We start from the raw sequence: 23,952 nt of genomic DNA, 5'->3' as shown, positions 1-23,952 counted from the left end.
AGAGCCATGCTAAAAGGGTCAGGAAAATGCTGCATGGGATCCTCTTGAAAGCTCAGAAGCAGGGTTATGACAATTCAATTTATTTTATAAGCATTGGTGGGCTTGGTAGAGGCCATTCTTTTGGACTAAAAAAGAGGGGCCCCTGGGTGGCTCATTTAATTGAGCATCTGACTGTTGATTTCAGCTCAGGTAATGGTCTCAGGGTCCTGGGATTGGGCCCTGCACTGGGCTCCGTGCTTGGTTCAGAGTCTGCTTGGGATTCTTCCCCTCCCCCTTTATATCTCCCCCTCTCTGCCGCTCCCCTTTCTTGTGCTTGCTCTCTCTCTAATGAATAAAATCTAAAGAAAATAATAATAAGCTAAAAAAAGAAGAAACACAGACTGTACTATTATTTATTCAACAACTCTTAGGTACCTAGAGCCATGCAATGAAAAAGCCTTCAAAGGTGTTTTTTTTTTTTTTTCTTTTTAGTGATTTGTGGTAATTCATTCTCCAGTGTTCTTCCCCATTTTTAATTGGATACACATCTTACGGAAGACACTGTGAATACAGACATAAATAATGTATAGTCTCTGACTTTAAGAAGCTAATATCGATCCCTTCTCTTTTCAGTGAAGAATAAGAAAGTTTTAGAGTTGTTTGGTGGATTAATTTATTGCTTCTTAAAGTGACTCTTGCCAGACTCTAATTTTGCACATCACTCTAAGAAAAAAACCCAAACGGTCCCACTATCAAACCAGTTTAAAAATTTTGTATATATACTGTATTTCTTCTTGCAAAAATTAAGTCCAATAAATCCTGTAGTAAAAATAAATTAACTGTTTAATTTTAAAATTACACTTCTATTTGACTCTTACTATCTATTAATAGTTGAGTTCTTCAGGGTGTAGTTGGGGAAAGACTGGGTGCTTATATAGAAGAACCAGTTCAGCTGAAGACTACAAGCAGGCTATTTACAAAATGGGATGGAAAGAAGAAAACTATTTTAACTTTATTATTTCTTAATTTCTTAGGCATTTTCAGATCCAAAAGTACATTGGCCTAATCAAACTGATCTAAACACAAAATATTAATAGCTATCAAAGATTACTTTTATGAGATATTAAGCACTTAACAATCATGTAGAAAAATGCAACTCTTGGACAATGGAAGTTTATAACTATTGTAACAGGATTTAAATAGCTTGGCAGTAGCACCAAATTCTAATAAATGCGGCATTCCAAAGAATCGATAGAGAAGGTTTTGTAAATAAGTTATGCAACTATGGAATCGCTTCACCATAAGCCTTGAAAGGTTGAGCAAATGGAAATAAAAATGGATTTTGTGATTTCTTTGGAGAATTGTACTGTGGCTCCACACACCTCTGCCTCCGAACCAGGAAGGGGGAGGTGGAGAGGGTCGTTGCTTGCCTCTCTTCTCTGGGTCAGACTCTGGCTGATGTGGGGGATGAGGGTGAGCCAGTAGTTCTGGCAAAGGAAGGAGATGCTGCTAGAGTTTGGCCAGGGCTTCTCTCCAAGAATCAGGGCAAAGGACACCTCAGGTGGGCTAATGGCAGATGGGCCCAGCCTGGGACTGTTTCAAAATCCTGCCCAAGAGCCTGTGTGGAATGGACTGCAGGAAAACCAGAGACTAAAGCAGAACAGCAGCTGGAGGAAAAAGTATTGCCTGCGTTGCAGGAAGTTCAGGCAGATGTTCCCACACTTCGACCTTGCTGGGGTTAGAAATCTAGGCAAGGGGAAATGCTCAGTAGAAGCAAAGATCTGTGTCCTCCTTGCCATCTTGAGCCCCAGGTGCAGAAGTTTTAAATGCTCATTTGCATAATAAATTGAGACTGTCTTTATAACTTAAAATGACTGTTAGCAGTTCTGTTATTGACTGTAACCAGAGAAGATACAGCACCTGACCTAGTGTTCATACTGGGGCGAATGGGTTACCCCTGTTAACCAGGCTTAAAAGGAACAGCAGGAGACAAAATTGCTTTCATGATTACCTCATGAGTCCTGCTTGTTCAGTACACTTACACCATTAAAGACCAACAAGGAGGGGCGGAAGGAAAAAGATATTGGTTGATGCCTGTAATAACAGCGCAACCCCATTCTAACATAATATACTGCTAACTGTATGCTAGTGAGAGCCTAATACTGGCATTTGTGTAGAAGCAATTTTATGCTGTTATCTCAGCTAGCCCTTGAATGACATGGGCTTGGACTGCACAGGTCCACTTATATGGACTTTTTTCAATACATACAGCACTGTAGATGTATTTTCTCTTCCTCATGATTTCAACATTTTCTTTTCTCTAGCTTTATTGTAAGAATACAATATACAGTACTTATATAAAATGTGTTGTTATTGTTAAAGCTTCTGGTCAACAGTAGACTATTAGTAGTTATGTTTTTGGGAAGTTTGTTATGCTGGACTTTTCTGGCAGAGGGGTCGGCGCCCCCTAAACCCTGTGGTGTTCAAGTATCAACTGTGTATGTCTTGTGAGAAGGGAGGCTATATACTGGGACGGGAAGTGATGTGTCAGAATGAAGAGGTCACGGTGAAATAATTGGTGAGAGCAGACTCAAACAGCCCTAGCGAAAGTGTAGGCCCTATTGTGGGGGGTCATATAGTTCCTTCGTTCACCATTTTGGGGGCTGCTGAGTACCCAGACTGGGTTTGATACTGGGGTTTCAAAGCTCTTGTTTTCCCTAGGACCTCACAATTTAGCAGGAGGGACCGAAAACCACGTAACCTAAATGACTCTGCAAGTATAACAAAGTAGGGAAAATCAGATGAGGTCTGTTCGGAGTTTATCTGAAAGTGAGGGTTAACAGTAGAATTTGGCTTTGAACTAAGTAAGGGTAGGCATTTGCTAGAATGAGAAGCATTTAACCTTGCAGATGTCGTGAGAAGTTGGGAAAGTGATTCTTAGAAGTGGATAAGCCTCAGAATCATCCAGAAGCTCTGAACCTGAGAGTCTGTCTCAGTAGAAATCCGAAGCTCAAGGGCATCATCCTCCTACCCTCTCAAGCTCCCGAGCAATTGTGATACATTAAGTTTTTGTTTGGGAACTACCGGGAGGGCTCAATAAAAGGATCTCGTTTGGGTTTCAGAGGGCCTGGTTAGCTGTGCTGCAAGAGTTAACGCTTTGGCTGAAATTGCAGCCCGCCACCAAATACAACCAACGTCTCGTGAAATGAATTAATTTTTATTGCTAATTTATAAAGCTTAATATCTTTCTAAAAGAGAAACAAATCAGTTTACATGTAGTAAAGTTACAAGTAGATAGCTATAGATAATATAGCCATTAGAAAAAAGAACAGAGCTAAATAGTATGAAGACGAAAGCAGTAAGCAGCAATAAAATTAATACCTACACAAAACTAGCAGTGCAATAAGATTAGCTGAAAGCAGCTTTACATTGAATAAAAAAAAAGTTACTTAAATACAGAAATAGCACCTTACAAAAAAGAATTGAGAAATGTAAACTTGGTAGGTAGATTCAAGTATAAAAGTTATACTCCCAACTCTTGTACCAGAATGAAAGGGTTTCACAAACCCTGGACAGTGTAGGGCACACATACCTCCCTCAGTGCCAAGTCAAAGCTGCATTTCCTTAGCAGGATCCCCAACAATTATTTAGTCTGTTACTAAGTTATACAATGATAGATTCAAGATTGCCATTGCTTCTTCACTACCCCAAATACCCAAGTCTAGCTTAGCAGCTTCGCTACGTTTTCCTGACAGAAACAACCCCTGCATTGTTTTATTTTTATCTTTTTACACATCACAAAGCCACATTAAAAAGCGGGCACTGAATACACAACAAATTGGTTCTCCGTCTTCTGTTGCTGAGTACGGTCACAGAGTCATAATATTCTGATTTATGGGGTTGCTTCTTCACACCCCCCAAGAAACCGTGAATTCTCTGAGGTTTATATGGTCATATCACGAACAGAATTAAAAAAAAAAAAAAAAAGAAAGAAAAAAGGAAAGCAAAGAAGTTAAAATAGTAAGTGGCGAGTGTCCAAAAACAGTGTGGGGAAAATCAGATTGTGATTTCATCTAAATGTAGACCTCGCAAGTGAAAATATTTTGTGGAAGTTTTTAAGCATGGTGGATTTAAACATGCACATACCCTGTGCGGCTAGGGATACTGCGTGTCCTGTACTTTCACTGAAAAAGGCATATTTTTGTTTAAGGGAACTCCTCGTATTAGCTCCGGGTAATCATTACTGGGAGATTGTTGATTAGAACCTAATTTTATCTGTTTAACACTAGAAAGGATTGTTAAAAAAGAAAGAAAGAAAGAAAGAAAGAAAGAAAGAAAGAAAATGCCATCTTGTAAACTTTAAAAGTTTAGTGTTGATAAAAAATTTTATATAATAACAAATTTATTTAATGTGGCTACCTACCTCAAGTTTTCAAAAATCTTGTGGGGGTAATAAGGCTAATAGTATCGTGTAGTTAATATAAAGCTACTTTAGTCAGACTCCCAGAGTCTCTTAAATTAATATTTTTATTTCATATAACATTTTATTGGGTCCAAAAATAAAAATAAAATAGAATCCTACACCAAGATTCCAAATCTAAGACAGAAGCTTAAAAAAGAAAGGAATGAGGAAAGGAAGGAGGGAAGGAAAAAAGGAAGGCGAGGGGAAGGCATTTACTGGAAGAGACAAGATTGAGGTACGTCAATAAATCTAGGAATATAAAGTACTAGTCTGGCTACTTAATGAAACCCTAAAGCAGTATGGTTTAACAAAGGGGTATTGCATAATAGTTTCCAGAATTGTATTCATGCTAGAACAATGAATCCCTGCACTCACCGCTCTTATTTTTCAGAAACGTTCTGAAAAATAACTGGTTTGAATACTCTTGGATACTGAACATAACGTGTCCATATTCCCTCTTACCCTTCCACAAATAAAGACAAAATAAAAGCCAAAGGGAAAAAAAAATGATCATCTATTGGTCCTAGTGCCAAGTCAAAAAAATTTCTACATCATTACGCTTCAGAATTCTACCAAAAGGTCCCATCTCGGTTCCAATTTTCCATATAATCACTTGCTACCATCCTGATTTATTCAATAGACAGATATCCTTCGAAGGCATCCATACCTGATACTCTACAGTTAATATTTAAATTAAAAAAGAAACCCACAGGGCATGTGGTGAAGGAAACTGCACATGGTAGGATTTTTACAAATGAACAGTAAAATCTTAATGTTCACACAGGTCAGCTCTTAGGCTGCTAGTGTTCATCTTGCTTCTCATGCCCCGACAGGGTCAGCACAGTTCATGATAGCAAGGGTGCCGTTCACAGTTATTTTGGTCGTAACATTCCGTCTGCATACACATTATCCACATTATTAGTAGGTTGTAACGTAAGTGCAGGGCAAATTATAGGAAAAAGTATAAACATTCAAGTCGTCATACCCTGAAAAACATGTATTTTGCTGTCGTTGTAAACTTTTTGCACTAAATCCCATTTCAGGAACAAAATAAATAATACCATAGGATTCACAACTGGAGTCGGCTTCCTGATGAAGCCTAAGGAAGCAGTAGCTTTTTTTAAACTGCAGAAAAGAAGTTTCTCTCACCACAGATCTATGCTCAGGGCGAGGGGAAAAACCTGCCAAGAATGCTCACCCTAGTTAAGTGCTAGACAGCCCCCTCCCCCAGTAGAAAAACCACAAGGCTCCAGTAGCCTGTTCAGATCGGCTTCCAGCAATAAGAGGATTCTTGAATCGAAACCACAAAAGTCAGTCGGTGCTTTCACTGTGACACCATGCACAGAGTCTGGACTCTAGCTGATATTAAATGCACAATTAATAACAATTGCTTTCAGGAATAGATGATTCATGATGATGGGAAGTTAACATTAGAACCGGTAGGTGAAAGAGAGGACGATGTGTGCCGAAGACTGGACGGTCTGCGTCCCGCTTTGCATTCAGTGTCAGGGCATCACCTGGGATGAGGAAGGTCAGGTTGGGGGCCCCCACCCCCATCTGGCACCGCGTCGGATTAGTCAGCCTCGCTGCTGGGGATTTCGAGTCTCCTCTGCGCTGAGCTGGTGTTTCGTGTCGGATTCCTTTCTCTTCTCCTAAGGACAGGGTCTCCGAGGCTGCCAGGCGTCTTGAAAAATGTCTCACGATGTGTGCGTCGGATGCTCTTGGGGGTCACGGGAACTGGGGACTAAAAGAGCAAACAAAAATAGGTGAAGTCAAATTGTTCTTGGTCTCTGAACTAAGCTCTTTCTTGACCTGTGTCAGTACGATCTTTACGTGGCGTTCTTCTTTTTGCTTTTCTGTCCCACTCCTCTGCTTTTTCTCCTCCCCAACACTTCCCACAACTGGAAATTCACTTGTTTTGTGTGCGGAAAGGCAGCCTAATGAAGAGGCTGGGAGCGTGCCATCAGCACGACTAGCTGGCTGACATGGGCAAACTACTTAACCAAGCTGTGCCTCGGTGTTTTCATCCATACAGTGGGGGGGACAAAGGTGACGACTTCACGGGGCTGCACAAATTAGACAATATTTATAAAGCACTTTGGACCATGCTAGGCATACAGTAAGTATGTCCCTCTTGGCTCTTTTAGTACACTTGCTACTATGTATCTTCTTGTGTTAAATGTTGCATATTGATCTCCTTAATGTGCCCTAAAAGGGCAGGGATCATTATCCTGTTTACTTTCCTATCTTCACTGGCTGGATGAATGCCTGGCACATGACTGGTGATCAGAAAGCATTTCACATTCTCATCACCTTGTTTAAAAACTAACTTGTTTAATTTCAACATCTAGCAAACTTGTGAGCCTCTGACTTACTTGTCTAAAATACTTTGGGCCACAACATAAAACTCTGTCTCCGTGAGAGAAAGGAACCACTCTGGACAATGTCTAAGGCACCAACACATGCTTATTGACGAACTACAAATGAGAGTTTGGGGGAAATACAGTACTGATTAATTAATATTGATTATAAAATTCATATATGTACATTTGTGTGTGTGTGTGTGTGTGTGTGTGTGTGTGTATACAGCCTCCTAAACACTGCATTTTGAGAAATGACAGATGCTAGGAATCTTTGTGTTTGTATCCAGACTTCTTTTTCCCTGAATTGTTTCTACAGCTGTACAATGAAAATTCAGGGTGCTTTCCTGTCATTCATCTAATGAAATGAAAGCCTGGAGAAATCATCGGAATATTCAGCATTCATCAACAAGCCCCCTGAACCATCCTTAAAATAAGTCCCTTTAATTTTAAGGAACATACTGACAACTAAAAAATATTTTTGTCTTCAAAGCACAGCATCTCTAGCCTGCAGTCTCCAATAGAAGCTGGGTAGACCCTGACCTGGAGCCTCTGTACTGCTGGCATGAGACTAAAAGCAAAGCTCATGAAATGCAGACTGAACTGACCCCATTGCAGAATGATGACTTTCCTGGGCTCACGGCACGACTCACCTGTTGTAATTTTACTATGGGGACAGGATGCCCTGCGTACACAGGGGATTCAGGCTGGATGACGTTGTGTGATCTTGGCATCTCTGGACTCAGGTTGAGTGAGAGCGGACCCTGAAGCTGAGGGTCTGCGGAGGGGAGTGCTGATGATTTTGGATTAACCATGTTTGCAGGGCCAATGAGAAGATGAGCTGTTGATCCGAGGCCAGGCAAGCCAAAATTCACAGGTCCCGCATTTGGGAGAGCACCAGGGGCAGAGGAAAGTGGCCTGGCCATCGTGGGAGAATAGAGGACGGGGAAAGGGCCCAGCGTCGGAGATGGTAAGACCATGCAAGGAATGCTGAGGGATGGCAGCTGACCTGAAGGGGGTCCCACGGCATGGGGGTTCTGACTGCCAGATAAGAGCATATTGAAACCATTTAATCCTGAAACAGAAGAACAAGGTGAAAGTCAACAGAATGTACGTTTCCAGCACATGTCCCCCATGGCCCTTCCAAATGGGAACCCACGGTGAATGAATTCCACCTGACCAGGCCAACCCCCTTCCCTTGCTCTCCCCACCCTGCACCACTTCTCCCCAGCAGTGGACACCACTGAAATCCCACCCACCCGTGGGATAATGTGGGGGATGTCAGTGTCTCCGGAGACAGTCAATTAACATGTGTTCCACTGAATGCAAATTTAAGGAGGAAAGTGAACTTGGATGGGAAAAATTTTATCTTTATTTTTGTAAACTTCTAACAAATTTATATTTCCCTCAACTTGGATCACAGGCAACAAATCCAACAATATTACTAGCACCTTGAGTTTGTCACTAGTAAAAAGCACATATATATTCCTATAACATTAGAGCTATGGGAGATTGTTACTAGAATGTCAAGCTCATTATGACTTTGAAATTATGAGAATACTGGAATTACTGTTGAAACTTCTTATTACTATAATTTAAAAAATTATTTTTTCTAATGGTATTTCAATATAATTGGCCTCCTTTATTATCCTATGTATTTATTAATTCTATGCATTTTTTAAACATTCTGAGGAGGAATCCACAGGCTTTACCATAGTGTCAGCAAAAGCTAAGAATCCCAGTGCTGGGCTGTCATTTCCATTCAGCCGGGACTGAGTCTGTTTCTTGTTTATCAGTGTATCTGCACCTTTGAATATCATGCTTATATCAAACCCTCAGAAAATATTTGCTAATGGAATAAGGAATGTTTTGTAGATAACTCAATAATAACACCTACCTAACCTGTGAAGTGAATGGAAAATTCAGGAAAATCAATTTAAGTTTCTGCTTCGAGAGCAGATTTATGTACACAATGCGTGTCTTAAAAATTAGGGATCTATTATATTTCAGCTTTATTTCAAAACACCGAAAGCGTTGGAGTCTTACTGTCAGGCACTGTCATCCGAAGTGTTTCAAGTGTATTATCTATAAAATTTAGTTCAGTTTTGAGAGCACCCACACGACACAGGTGCCATCCTTAGTGCTGCTTTACCAGCGAGGATGCCTGAATATTTAAGTTCATGCAGGTAATGAGCGGCTCTAATGTCCAGCCCTCTCTAGACCCGGCCCTCGACCACAGTGACACGTTGAGTACCTCTGGATAATCAAGACATCAGCATACTAGCTGTACAAAGTGACCAAAAGTTTAATGCACTTAAAAAAGATGACTTGCCCTAATTCTTTTCATAGTCTCCTTCGAGTTGGCCAAAGTGAAAGCAGCCTCTAACTTCATTTCATTGATGGAGGGAAAGAAAGGACTGAGAGTAAAATGGTTCAGAGGCTGTGTAGACAGCAGCTCACTGATGAACCACTTTGTCAGGTGACATGGAAAAGATGTAAAAATCTAATTTATGACCCAACCACCCTGAGGGGCCCTAAGACACGAGGACCTTCCTTACCGGCTGGCGACTGCACATAAAGGTATTGTTGCAAAGAGGGCTCTTTGGTGCTTTCATTTTCTTTTGAAGACTTTTCGATCTCTGTGTCTCCTGAAGGATTTCCCCACTCAGAAGAAATGAAGCAGTTGGCTGTGGCCTTTGCCGAAGGCTCCTCTGCAGCTGAGACTTGGGCCTCCATGTGAATGTCTTCGAGGGGTACAGAACCACTGTTACCTGGGGTCCTTGGGGAGGCAACGTCTGTGGACTCTGAGGGTTTCTATGCACAGTCAACGAGGAACCGGAAAAGCAAGAAAAATCCCAGTGGTAAATCCTGATAGCAGCTTTCTCAACACAGCTAACACATAAACAAACAGGTCAAAGACCAATGTGTGCCACACTGAATTGCGTATGTCTGTTGTTGCAGTCACGCTTATAGCAATGGTCTGAAAATCTGTCCCATCACATACTTCTACAGGCTTAGGATTCTTAAGCATAGACATGATGGAGTTTTAACAGTGACAGACTGGCCATGGTGTTTAGACAATGAGATAAATTTCAGAGCTGCTGACACATAAAGGGTGTGGGTCCCAGACTTTGAGTGGTCCAGTAACGACTGCAGGAGGACTGGCCCAAAGCCAGTCTTGGTTATCTAAGACCTATATATACCAGTTAGTCTTTCACTGCCATTCTGCAACCCCAGGCTATATACAAAATTAGAAGGAGTCACTCTGGCAAGAGAAAGGAACAGAAGAGAACGCATCCTCAGTAATAGACTGATTTCCATGCGGGTGCCTAATGAACCCAGCACAGACGCCTGCCATGATCATGCTTCTGCTTCTTGAGTGTTGGACTGGTCAGATCTTGTTCACCTCTGAATGGCTACTAAGCGGGAGATGTGAACAGCTCATATTTGTGTTCCCTTCGTTTTGTAGCTGGGGAAACGGGATCTCTAAGCTGTGATGAGAATGGACACAGACGCTGAAAGCCCAGCAGCCCCCACACTGCCGACTCTGGAGCTCAGGTGCATCCTGGATTCAGATGATTATGTCAGTGACCTCAACTCATTTAAGAAAAAAGGATAAGCCAAAAGACGGGGAGGAATATACAAACATAACAGTGATTGACTATATGTGGTAGGATTATGGGTCTTTTTTTTTTTTTACACTTTTTAGCATTTTATGCAAAGTGGGAATTTTATAAAAGTCACTTTTATTATGGTACTACTTTATGGCAAGATTTTATGGCAGAGCCAGTCCTGGGCTTAACTATATAAGCAACACATGAAATACCTCACATTTCAGACTCAATGGTTTATTAGCATCTGTACATCTGTACACCCGAATTCCCTTACCTTGGGCACCACAAGAGCTAGAGGACTGTCTTCGTAGTCCCTGCTCTGTCTTTTAGTGGCTGGCTCCTCCTCCTGAGGCCTCCTCTCCTCCCCAAGACGCTTCTGAACTGAGGGTGTGGATGGGTCCCTCTCGGACCCCGAGCCGGACCCTGGGGACGGTCCCTCCTGCAGGCTCCCGTACAGCATGAACAGAGAGGTAGAGGGCACATACACCACAGGCTGGCTGGCCAGCAGGGCTGGTTTCAGGGTCTCCATGTCCGAGGCAGCCGAAGCTGGTGAGACACTCATTCGTCCAGTCAGACTGTTCTGCGTGGAGAAGGCCTGCAGGTCTGTTTGGGCCACAGAAAATACTTGGTGTGGTAAAGGATTAGCAGAATATTCTGAGTCAACAGACAAGCCAGGGAATGGAGCAGCAGGGTCCAGGCTGCTTGACGGAGGCATCACTCTCTTACTGACGAAGGCTTTCCTCCTGCGGTAAAAAGGAACATAATGGGTCCCATCAAGTTACCACATTCCACCAGCTCCAGATTCTCTGCTTTCCTAAAGAGAGATGTACCAAAGCAGAAATGAGATAATGCTGCTCAAGCTGATACTAAAGTGTGCCCCTGAGCACCTACGAGCTGACTCCAGAGCAGATGACTGTACTGCTGGACAGATGTCTAGGGATGGGGTGGGTGAGACCTTGGGGGACTCTCAGCTTAGAGATGACACCGGCTCTCCCCTGCCTCCTCTATGCCTAATAGTTACCAGCACATAGTGACTGCTACCCCATAGCAGGCCCACAGATGCCCCATGACTAACATAATAATTTTACATAATTATAATGATCATTACCCCCTGCCAGTTGACGAGGGAGGAAAAGTGAGGTTCAGTGACTGATCAGCCTACTGAAGGTCAACCGGCCTGCTTGAATGTAAGGAAGACGGGCCTCACACTCAGGCACTGAATGACGTTCTGGGTAGACAGCCGAGACTGGACAAGAGTTTCATTTAAAGGACACATCTGGTGTGTCTCAAATCCACTGTGAGACAAACGGAGTGGGCAGTGAATGAGGAAATAAAGTTATCTACTATGCTATTTTCTGTCATTCTTATTCTGCTCAGAATTTCAATTTTTAGGCACAATTCATTCAAAATTAAGCCCTATGTAATAGATTAAAAACAGTGTCTGGACCTTTTATACAGAAAGATTTCTAAGTAACAAAACACATTTATGTCATTAGTATATTTTTGGAAACAGATGAGGAAAACCCATTAAAGCTCCTTTAAGAACTAGTAAACAGAGGAGAGGGATTTCTTTGAGCCTTTTTAATGGAATCAGTAAGACGTATTTTGCTCTGTCCTGTTGTCCACATGCTGCTGGGAATCAGAGGGAGGGCCCTGGGCTGCAGAGATGAGTAAAGCTCTCTGGCCGCAGCCCCTCTGAATGAGAAATCACTACTAAGCTCTGTGAAGCTCAAAATATCCATACTGAATACATCCCCCACCGTCCTACCTACCTCCAGTCATCTACCTTCACCCTCTGCATCTCTACCAATAGCAGCACCATCATCTGAGACCTAGGTGTCCTTTGTGAGGTCTCTTTCTGTCTTGGTGAGTTGTGCTCACTCACCATCTTACAATGATTTCAACCCCTTTCCATCTGCAGCTGACACAGCTCAGACCTACACCACGACACAGCAGAATGGCTGCAGATGGGCCATTCTGCCTGCTTTAAACAGCCACGGTGTTCTCCAGGAAATCTGCTGTAGGTCTTTACTGTCTGTCTCATAAACCCAAACTCTTCTACCTGACTTCTAAAGTTGTTTTTTTGTTTGTTTGTTTGTTTTGCCAGTTTGACCTATTCACCTCCAACACCCCGAGTTCTTTTTATGAATGAGGTTTCCTTTTTTTTTTTTTTTTAAGATTTTATTTATTTATTTGACAGAGAGAAATCACAAGTAGGCCGAGAGGCAGGCAGAGAGAGAGAGAGGAAGGAAGCAGGCTCCCTGCTGAGCAGAGAGCCCGATATGGGGCTCGATCCCAGGACCCTGAGATCATGACCTGAGCTGAAGACAGAGGCTTTAACCCACTGAGCCACCCAGGCACCCTATGAATGAGGTTTCCTTTTGCTTTCCTATTTGTACAAATCCTTATGGCTAAACTAATCAGTGTATGGTCCCCATACTCCCTGACCCTGCCTCACAAACTGTTTCTTCCCAAATCGGTCATTAAAATCCTCTCTTGTTCCCACATTGGCTTATCTGCTTCCTCCCATAATATGCGATTTCCTTCAAAATCAGACCCAAAACTTGAGTCCAATAGCCTGGGTTTGAATCCTGGCTCTGTCACTTCTTAGCACTGTGCCCTTGAGCAAGTTATTTAACCTCTTCGGGTTTCTTTTCCTTTTTTTTTTTAAAGATTTTGTTTATTTATTTGACAGAGATCACAAGTAGGCAGAGAGGCAGGCAGAGAGAGTGAGAAGGAAGCAGGCTCCCTGCTGAGCAGAGAGCCCGATGCGGAACTCGATCCCAGGACCCTGAGATCATGACCTGAGCCGAAGGCAGAGGCTTAACCCACTGAGCCACCCAGGCACCCCGGGTTTCTGTTTCCTTTCTGTAAAATGAAGATGAGAGTACCAATCTCAAACGGCTGTTGTTGTGATTAGATGAGTTACTATACATAAAATTTTTAGAACGGGACCTGGTGGTTCATAAACAAAGTTAGCTACAGTGATGACAAGTGATTCCAGGAACTATAATCATCAGTTCTCAGGGCCCTCTTAGTGAACTGTCTTTTATCAATGTATTTATTTTTATTGTTTTCCCCTATAAGTTTCATTGGCTTAGGGTATAAATTTTTCATACTTTTGTGTCCCTGATGCTACACCCAGCACAATGATGAGCACAAAGGAGAAACCCAGAAAATTCTTAATGTACAAACGGCTGACTTAGGAGCAAGACTGCTAAAATTTACATTCTGATAGGTGGCATCTCAATGGAATCAAAGTTAACACCAGAAAATAGAAAAGAATACATTCAGGGCACCCAGGTGGCTCAGTCAGTTATGCATCTGCCTTTGGCTTAGGTCATGATCTTGGGGTCCTGGGATCAAGCCCACATTGCGCTCTCTGCTCAGCGGGGACTCTGCTTCTTCCTCTGCCCCTCCCCTTGTTCACGCTCTCTTTGTCTCTCTCTTGCTCTCAAATAAATAAAATCTTAAAAAAACAAAAAAGAATATACTCAGAGTTTTTGAAGACTACTCACTGTGAACTGTCTTCTATTTTCTGTCGGTAAACAGCTGCCAGACTTCCAATTTCTAAGGAGTAGCCACCTGACCCTGAAAGAAAAATAAAACTCTAATAAAATATGGCAGGGGATTTATACACACCAATTATATACAGCTGGATTCATTATTCACTGCTCAGGGATTATAAGATTATCTGAAATCCATTCTGGTTTTGATTCAAAGAGAGAGATTTCCAGAAGCTAGCTGTTAATGGGGAATTTAGGTCTTATCAATAATTAGAAAGAAAACAAAACAAGTGTTGCTTTGTAAATCTGATGAATGTCTGACATGCATCAAACAGACCAAACTTGGCAAACCAGCTAATCTTCACTGGTGGACTAGGATGAATTTCAGGCATGGGGCCATGTTCACTCCCTGTGAAGCAAGCAACTCTTTTACCCCCAATCATCATTTCACTTCAGGAAAGTGGAAGAAACAGGCAGGGCCTAGAGTCAGCTTATTTTAAAATGCCTGGGTAGGGTGACTGTTACAGGACAACTGACGGATTCCACAGAATATGGAAAGGCAGATACCTTGTTCTTCTTTATATGGGCTGCTGGGCTCCGAGTTCACTTTCCTCTGGATCCTCTCAGAAGCCTGAACTGTGCTGAAAGAACCATGTCGAGCCAGCCTCTGTTTTGCACAGACTTGAATCTGGCCATATGTTTCTCTTTTCAATTCTGGTAAGACAGATGCAGAAACATCCACTAGTTCTTCATCTAAATAAATGAGAGAATTGGTAGTGTTGTTATATAGCTGTAATTCTGGATAATTTTAGTCTTTTAAAGATATAGCTTTGAGAGCCTGTAATTGTAATGGAGCTACTCTATAAATTAAAAACTAAGACAATCAAAGGAATTTTATGAGCCTTGTCTCAAACCCCAATTTCTTTTGATGTACTAATTTTTTAAGACTTAGTAAAAGACTATAAAGTGAAAATGAATCCACATATATTCTAAAATTATCTAAACTGCAACAAAAATAGAGCAAGATGTTCTCCAACCCAAATTAGAATGGACCTGCCATTTCAGATGCTTTCTCTGGGCAGAGATCAAAGGAAAACCCAACCATGCTCAGCCCAACACACAGATTTAGAGATTTTAACACTAATTGAGATCAGCCTCTTAGGCCACACCTCTATGGCAATAAGAATCTCTACTTTCTATTTTGCTGCTTTATTATGTCTTTCTTATGCAGTAGGAGGCTCAGTTACTAAGTGACCAAGGGAATAAGGTCAGCAAAAGCCTCATGGTTGAAATGCTGCAGAATACTGAGAATAGAAGCGTTAAGAGGCCCATTTTATGCTTAAAGGAGCCTGTGTAAAATCAGGACAGAATTTTCTAGGTAGAACCAGTCCCATTTTCTACAGAGAAATAGTCCCTGTCGCTCAGTCATTCCTACCCTGTTCATCTGTGTGATTTTTCTAAGTTCAAAGCATGCACATTTTAATTATAAGACTAATTTAATAAATGGAAAGGCTCAGCTAGACTTACATTTTCTAAAACATGCAAAATTTAAAAAAAAAATCACTTTTACAGTTTTTTCTCATAACAAAACCCTCCAAAATGTTCTTTCCAGAAAATAAAAAATTACAAAATCAAAAAGAAAATGGGTCAAGATGGTAACAGGGAATACATTCACCCTCCCGCCTTAAACATAGAATCAGACAAAACAAATAAAACAATGGCTCTCAAGACACTGGACAATAGGAAAAAATGGGCAGTGATCCTCAGAGATAGGAATCAAATAAGGTGAGACTAATATTGCCCTCACTTACTGCCCAGAGAATATTTCCTGGTTGGAGTATAGGGAAGGGAACCTGGACAGAGATTGGAAATCTCCCCAGTTTGAGGTTGGAGCTGGAAGCCAAGGCAAGCCAGGGCAGCTAGAGTTTGCAGGGCAAAACTCCAGGGAGGAGAGCCATACCAAAAGAATGCTGGAGATCTGCAGAAAGTTCCCCTCCACCCCCACTTAAGTGTTTAGTGGAGTAGTCATGCATGTGAGACTATCCAAGGTCAGGAAAGGAACCACTTAAAAGGAGAAGAAGGAATAGTGTTTGCAGCTCATCCAGGGCTGGGAATAGTGCCTATTGCCAATAGCCAGCATGGAAAAATCTCCTAATTCATGGATTACTGGTTCAAATACTGAAAAGGGTATTATTGCCTCAATAGTGAAGGTAATGCACTGAAAATGAACTTCTGATGATCCTGTCTACCAAAGCTTAAAAACAAGACCTGAAAGGTCCACTGTTTCCAAGCAACTTCACTGCATTGCAGAACAAAGCTGAAGAACATTTTTAGAAATACTGAAATATCTAGCACTCAACAGTATGTAAATCTCACTGTCTGGCTTACAACTAATTATGATCAGGTACACAAAAAAGCAGGGAAATATAACCCACTATGAGGACATAAAGCAAGGAAATGGGTGACAATGATAGAATTAGTGGACAAGCACATTAAAACAGGTATTATGATTGTATGTCATGAATTCAGGAAACCAGAGGAAAGATTAGACATATTAAGTAAAGACACTGAAAAATCTAAAGACTCAAGTTAAACTTCGAGTGGTTAAAAACCATAATGCTGGAGAAGAAAATACAGGGAATTAATGGCAGATTAGACACTGTAGGAAAAAAATAGTGAACTTGAAGACATAGCAATAGAAACCATCCTAAATGAAGCACAGAAAAGAGAATGAAAGAAACAAAAATATCAGAAAACTGTGGGATAATTTCAAACAGTCAAATATAAGCATAACTGGAGTCTCCAAAGAACAGAAGAAGGGAAAGAAAAAAATAATCGAAAAAATAAGGGCTGAAAATTTGTCAGTCGATAAACACTTCCAACCCATAGATCCAAGAAAGCCAACAAACCCTAGTATAAGAGACATGAAGAAAGGAACATCAAGCACACATACCAAATTGTTTAAAACCAGTCAGAAAGAAGATCTTAAAAGCAACCAGAGAAAAAGATGCATTACATATGGAAGAGGAAGATGATGATAGATTTCTAACCAGAAACAATCTAAGTCAGAAGACAGTAGAGTGACTTCTTTAAAGTACTGAAAGAAAAAAACCTTCATCCTAGAATCCTTTACCCACTGAAAATATCTTTCAAAAACAAAGGAGAAGGATGCACATTTCCAGTTACATGATAAGTACTAGAGATGTAATGTCCAGCATGATGGCTATAGCTAATACTGCTGTCTGTTACATTGGAAGTTGTAAAGAGAGTAAATCCTAAGAATTCTCATCATAAGGATGAGAATAAGGAAAATTTTTTTTCTCTTTTCATTGTATTAAATATGAGATAATAGATACTACCTAAACTTATTGCAGTAATCAATTCACAATATATGTCAAGTCATTACACTCTACACCTTAAACTTTAATGTGACATAAACAAGCATATCTCAATAAAGTTGGAAAAAAGGCAAAATAAAGATGCTTTTAGACACAGAAGAGCTGGAAGAAAGAATTCATCATTGACAGATCTGCACTATAAGAAATGTTAAAGTCCATTAAGGCAAGAAAAACAATACCAGATGGAAAGAAATCTACATCTACAAAAAGTAATGACAGGTACCAGAAATGATGACTACTTCAGTAGATATCAACTTTTTCCCCTTATTAAATCACTTTAGAAAACAATAGATTATTTAAAACAAAAGTGATAACAATGCATTGTGGAGTTTTTAACATACAGAGAAGTAAAATATTTGGCAACAAATTAAAGTACAAAAGTCAGGCAGGGAGAAATGAAAGTATGCTATTGTAAGGTTCTTATACAATATAAATAGTATAATATCATTTGAAGGTGGCCTGTGATAAGTTAAAGGTGAATACTATAAACCCTAAGGCAGCCATTATTATAACACGACAGACTTATAGCTAATAATCCCGTAAAGCTAATAAATCAATAAAGCCAGTAAAATGGAAGCATAAAAAAATAATAAATTCCAAGGAAGGAAGAAAAAGAGTAAAAAGAAATAATGAGCAGATTGGACAAACTGAAAAGAAATAGCAAGATAGACTAAAATCAAACAACAGTAATCACATAAAATGTAAATGGTCTAAAGAAGTCAACTGAAAAGCAGAAATTTTCAGATTAGATTAAAAAACTCTTGTCTGTAGGCTACCTACCAGAAACTCACTTTAAATATAGGTACCAAAGGTTAAAAAGAACAGAATGAACAATATACACTATGATAACTAAGCAAAAGAAAGGTAAAGTGACTGTATTACCATTAGATAAGGTAGATTTCAGAGCAAAGAATATCATCAGGCATAAAAAAGGGCCATTTCATAATGATAAAAGGGTCAATTTACCAAGAAGACATAGTGATCTATCTTAAATGTTCATGCTCCTAATGACAATTTCAAATACACAAAGCAAAACTCGAGAGAGCTGGAAGAAATAGACAAATCTGCAATTAAATCAGACATTTCAACATTCTTCTATCAATGATTGATAGAACAAATAAACAAAGTGAGGATATAGAAGAATTAAACAACACAATCAACCAACCTAACTTAGTTGTCATTTATAGAAGATTCCACCTAACAAAACAGAAGATACATTCCTTTAAGTATATGTGGAAAGATCATATCTGTGCCATAAAACAAACCTCAATGAATTTGAAAGGATTCAAATTATATAAAGTATATTTTCTGTTCACATGGAACGAAGTTAGAAATCTATAAGAAAAAAATCTGGAAAATTCCAGAAGATTTGGAAATGAGCACACATCTAAATAACTTGTAAATCAAAGAAAAAAAGGGAAATTTTAAAAAATTATTTATTTATTTATTTGACAGAGGGAGAGAGAGAGATCACAAGTAGACAGAGCAGGGGGAGCAGAGTAGGAGGAAGCAGGTTCCCTGCTAGCAGAGAGCCAGATACGGGTCTCGATCCCAGGACACTGAGATCATGACGTGAGCCAAGAGCAGAGGCTTAACCCACTGAGCCACCCAGGAGCCCCAAAAAGGGAAATATTTTAAATTGAAAGACAAAACACATCAAAATTTATGGAATAGAGATACCGCAAAATTTATAGCACTAAAAATGAAAAAAATGATCTTGAATAAACTCCATTTCTACCTTAACAAACTAGGAAAAGAGCAAATTGGACACAAAGTAGAAGAAAAGATTACTTAAGATAACCTCAATAGCCCTATAGCTAAAGAAATCGAACCTGTTGTTAAAAACCTTCTTATGTAGAAAACTGCTTGCCCACATGGCTTCACTGGTGAATTCTACCATAGGAAGGCATGTATGTGAATATTCATTTAGCTTTATTTCTAACAGCCCCAAACTGGAAATAATCCACATGTCAACTGACAAGTAAATGAATAAAGAATGATATATCCATGCAATGGGATACTCAGCAATATAAAGGAATAAAATTATCGATACATGCTACATTAATAATTTGAAAATATGCCAAGTTAAAGAATTTCGATAAAAAGAGTATACAAACAACAGTCAATTCTTGTTATTCATGGCAGTTATGTTCTATGAAGTTACCATGAACACTGAATTAGCAAATACTGAACCATTGCTCTTAGAATAATAAAGGGTTAGGTTGCTGCCAGCCTCTGGTCACATTTTTGTCAACTGATAAACACATAAACCTATTGTATATGTGTTTATTATGCCTTATTTAACATATATAGTTGATCCACTAGCACTGAACTCTTAGCCAACAGCACTAGAACACACGCCTGGATGGAGCTCCGCTAAGATATGAATTTCCTGTGTAAGGCACATCACGCCTTCTTGCACTCGAAATCATTAGCACTTCAGTAGGATGCTTGGAACTATTTTAACAGCAAAATCATTAGCACTTCAGTAGGATGCTTGGAACTATTTTAACAGCAAAATCAAATCAAATCACACAGCACAAAAAATGTGAAAACATGGCACTAAAAAGACCACGAAAAGGACACTCATTTAGGGTAGGAGAGTCATGTGGAAACGAGTATGAGAAATAAGAGAACAGAGTGTTTCCTTGTTTGACCTCACCTGGGAACATGGATGTGCTCTCAACCAAAATTTTTTGCCACTTTGCAGGTCTGTGAATGACTGAGAAAACACTGTGAATAATTCTGGAATAATTCTGGAATTAGCAAGTAATTTTAATATATAAATTTGCAAATACGCACTTTGAATGATGAGCATCAACTGTATATGAGCCCCTTATAAAATTTTTTAGAAAATATGTACAAATCTAGAATGAAAGAGAGCAATCAGTGGTTGCCCTGGGGTTGGGGTTGGCGGGGGGTTGGGGGCAAGGAGGGAGAAATTACAAAGGGGCAGGAAACTCTGGAGGGTGATGGGTTTATTATCTCGACTGTGGTGATTATTTAACAGGGACCCACACAATACAAAACTTACCAAATTGTAATTTTAATGATGTGCCATTTATTCTCATAAGAATAAATCATATTTTTTGAGATCATAAGATCTCAAAAAAGCTGTGAGAGGATGAAAAGGCCATGTGGTAGGAAGGAGACGAGGAAAAGAGATATTTATTAAGTTTATCTAAGAGGAATCGCTACTCAAGGGGTGAAGGAGAGTGAATTAAGAACATCAAAGGTAACTTGAAGTTCTGGATTTGATGGCTGGGTTGATGATGACAGTTGTAGTGTCAGTAAGGAAACCAGATATATGGAAAAAAGGTCAGTTTTCTGTCAGGTAGAGAAAGTGAATTCACGTTGAGGTTCCTGACCAGGTCCCAAGTCTTCTTCCCCTTCTCAGAGCAGAACTGTTCTGGCTGTTATCCTTGTGGTTACACAAATCCCTTAATTCCTGACTCCTCAACACCAGCTCGGTTCCCTGGCTACCTAGTTTCTTCAGTGACACTACCACTTTTGAGTCCCTCTACTCCTTTCATCTATCTAAAGATCCCTCGTCACTTCTGCCTGTTACATTTAGGACAAACTTCTGGGTTTATTTTGAAGGCTTCCAAAATGTGGTCCCAACCAATCACTTTTTATGTTTCATTATTCCCTATCCCCAGCCCTCCACTTAAATCAGGGCGATTGTTCTCTAAACACACACCAAATTTGTTTTTATGTGTCTGTTCCTTGAACTGAAAAGCTCTCCTTCCTTCCAAAACCTAACAGTCTTGTCCATTAAAACGTAACTCATATCCTCTCTGAGTTCCCAAAGAGCCAGGACCACCATGTGTACTGCTTAATTGCTCTCTAATTTTCAAATGTATGCTAATTATACCTTCAGTAGAAGCTCATAATCAACGAGAGTGAGTAAAAGCACTGATCTGGGTCTAACAGGTAATCATGGATGAATAAAGACCAATGTGCTTTTAACTCATTAGGAATCTACCTCTTCAGAAAACAGTTCCTTAAATGTTAATTCCTTAAATTTTTCCCCCTAAAATTCCCTACAATTCCTTAAAAGGTTAAGCATAGTGCTACCATATGAGCCATCATTTCCACCCCTAGATATGCCGATGAAAGATGCAAAAGATGTCCATATCAAAACTTCTACATCAGTGTTCAAAGCAGCATCATTCATAATAGCCAAAAAGTGGAAAAAATTGGAATGTCCATCAACTGCTGAATGAAGAAATGTGGCATCTCCATTACAACAGCGTGGTATTCCACAATGGAAAGCAAGGAGGTAAGGACACACATTCTAACGTTGAAGGACCTTAACAATAGTGTTCAGTAAAAGAAGTTGGTCATAAATGACCATATATTGTATGATTCATTTATAGGCAATCTCTAAAATAGGTAAATCTATAGAGATGGAAATATATTAATTATTTTCCGGGTGCTGGAAGGGAGAGGTTGGGAAGAAGTGGAAAGTGCTAATGTGTACAAGGTTTCTGTTGGGGACTGTGACTTTGTTTTCCCAGCAATTGCGGTGATGATTGCACAACTCTGACTGCACTAAATTTAAATTGATGAATTATATGAATCATATCTTATGCAAAATTATATCTTCATACAGTTGTTAGAAATTCAAAAAAAGAAACAAACAAACAAAACAGACCTAGTCTGGTTTCAAATGTATAGAGCTGCGGGGGGACGGACAACGATGGCAAGACATATCAACCTCCCTGAGTACAACAGGACAATATTAAATCACAATAGCTCCGAAGAGACAGTCTTTGCTCTGGGCAACCAGGGAAAACTGGAGGAGTTGATATTTGAGCCAGATCTTGAAAGTTGAGTAGAATATTATCATGTTGAAAAGAAGAGGGCTTCACAGGTGAAAAGAATAGAAGCCAAAGCTAGAGGAGTGGAAAATGGCAAAGGTGTAGAATTCATACAGGCGGGCATGGTGTCATACACATCTTTAAACCTCTCGTGGCATTTAGTATAGTAGCTGAGCACGGTCCGCATGCAGTAAGTACTTGCTGGGTTGAATTAGTTACACTTGATTTTAAGTGGTTTCATCTAGCACCTAAGTGAATAATGTGTTCTAAGCGAGGTAGAGAGCTATATCTTTTATAAGCCTGGGTTAAGTGGCAGGAATTTATGCCTCTAATACCAAAATTGGAAGGGTAATTTAAAAATAACTTTAATGGCTTTTTTTTTTCCAGGCGGCATAGCTGTATGTAAAGTAGCTGGTACAGTAGGATCTAGTCCCCAGTTGCTCAGATATTACCCATCAAATAAGGAGAAGATAATACCCTTTTCTCTCTAGTTTAGTGTAATTATGACATTTGTAACCTGTTAAACAAATTACCAAAGACGTGTTCATTACATCCATACCATATTTAAAAGCCATCTTTACCACATACTCGTTTCGTGATAGTAACTGATACAATTTTTACATTACCTGGAGTTTCAAAGAAAAATAATGCTTTATTCTGCTGGTGTGGAAACCACCAGAGTTCATAAGAAGGGTTATTTTTAATCGTCAAGCCCAAACTTCCAGGAGCTTTGGAATAAAATGAAAAAAAGCTAATGAGCTATAATTTAATAGTTATAGAAACCCCCACGTCAAAAGCTCTCAGGACTTCCCTTCCAGTGGGATGTGGGCCGTGGCACACACCAGTTACAGACAAACATTCGCTGTTCCGAGGGATACCACTAGACTAATTTCGAATGTGACGTGGGTTATGGGAAATGAAGATCAATCTGACTGTGTCGAAGATGCATGAGTTGGAACAGGAATTGGGGACTGCAAATAAAAGAGATGCCTCGAAAAACCACCCGACCTTACCACTGGAACTGAAGTCCACAGGCCCGATCCATTGGAAGGCTGGTTTACGGCCTCGCTCTTCTGTCACGTGCACTTTCTTTATCAGAGCCAAGCTGGTCAGAACATTGGCTATATCATAGAGGCGTCGTACCTTTGCTTAAAGATATAAAACACAATTACAGTCACGCCGTCTGTGACACCACTACATTTTAGTTGATGTGACAGGTCACTTTCCTCAGCCACTATATAAACCTCCGGCAGAAAGCAGCGGGGTGCAGCAGAGGCCGACAGCTCTGTCGTGCAGTCACCTGGGATTTATGTATCTGACGTGTCCGAAGACACGTTCTAAGGGAAGGTCAGTGTGTCTTTCCTCTTCCACAACTTCACAGCCCTTGTAAGAGGCTCCTGGTGACAGGCAGGGAGCGCTGAGATGGCAAAAACACCAAGGGAGGGACAGGGGCTGTAATTAAAGGCTTACTGAATGTAATTCTGCTATATGGCATGTCAAAGGCTTGCTCTGAGCTTCTCCCAACAGGAGGTGGTGGCAGGCAGCTGGCCTGTGAAAATGACAGGATGCTCCAGAGCTTCCTGTGAGGCTGCACTCCGGGGCACACAAGAGGGTTTGGGGGTCATGGTGATGAGGTTCAGCTGTGCCAACGACAGGCAGCTCCTCACCTGAATCCTAGTGTCTGGCCGCCTAGTGGGGGAGGGGTGGGAGGGGCATTCCCTGAGTCTTAGGAAGTCTGGGGAGAGACATTTGAAAATGCAGGTACTAGAAGAGAAATTCAGCAGAGGTGGTAAGGCATTCGACAGGCAGG

The 23,952-nt window shown here is 40.4% G+C and overlaps 1 protein-coding gene across 1 annotated transcript in view; it reads right to left on the bottom strand.

Moving 5' to 3' along the window:
• Positions 1-2,841: 2,841 nt before the first annotated feature.
• E2F7 (E2F transcription factor 7) overlaps positions 2,842-23,952 on the bottom strand; it is a 40,747-nt gene continuing 19,636 nt past the window's right edge. Inside the window, exons 7-13 of the mRNA XM_046013879.1 lie at positions 23,156-23,290; positions 14,489-14,674; positions 13,934-14,006; positions 10,690-11,158; positions 9,360-9,615; positions 7,455-7,876; positions 2,842-6,185 (exon numbers count right to left, since the gene is read on the bottom strand). Of these exons, the coding sequence (XP_045869835.1) occupies positions 6,015-6,185; positions 7,455-7,876; positions 9,360-9,615; positions 10,690-11,158; positions 13,934-14,006; positions 14,489-14,674; positions 23,156-23,290 (1,712 nt within the window). The 3' untranslated portion in view covers positions 2,842-6,014. The remainder of the gene's footprint in view (positions 6,186-7,454; positions 7,877-9,359; positions 9,616-10,689; positions 11,159-13,933; positions 14,007-14,488; positions 14,675-23,155; positions 23,291-23,952) is intronic.

Source organism: Meles meles, chromosome 7, assembly GCF_922984935.1.
Source record: "Meles meles chromosome 7, mMelMel3.1 paternal haplotype, whole genome shotgun sequence".
NCBI lineage: Eukaryota > Metazoa > Chordata > Mammalia > Carnivora > Mustelidae > Meles > Meles meles.
This window is presented reverse-complemented; position numbering and strand designations above follow the sequence as displayed.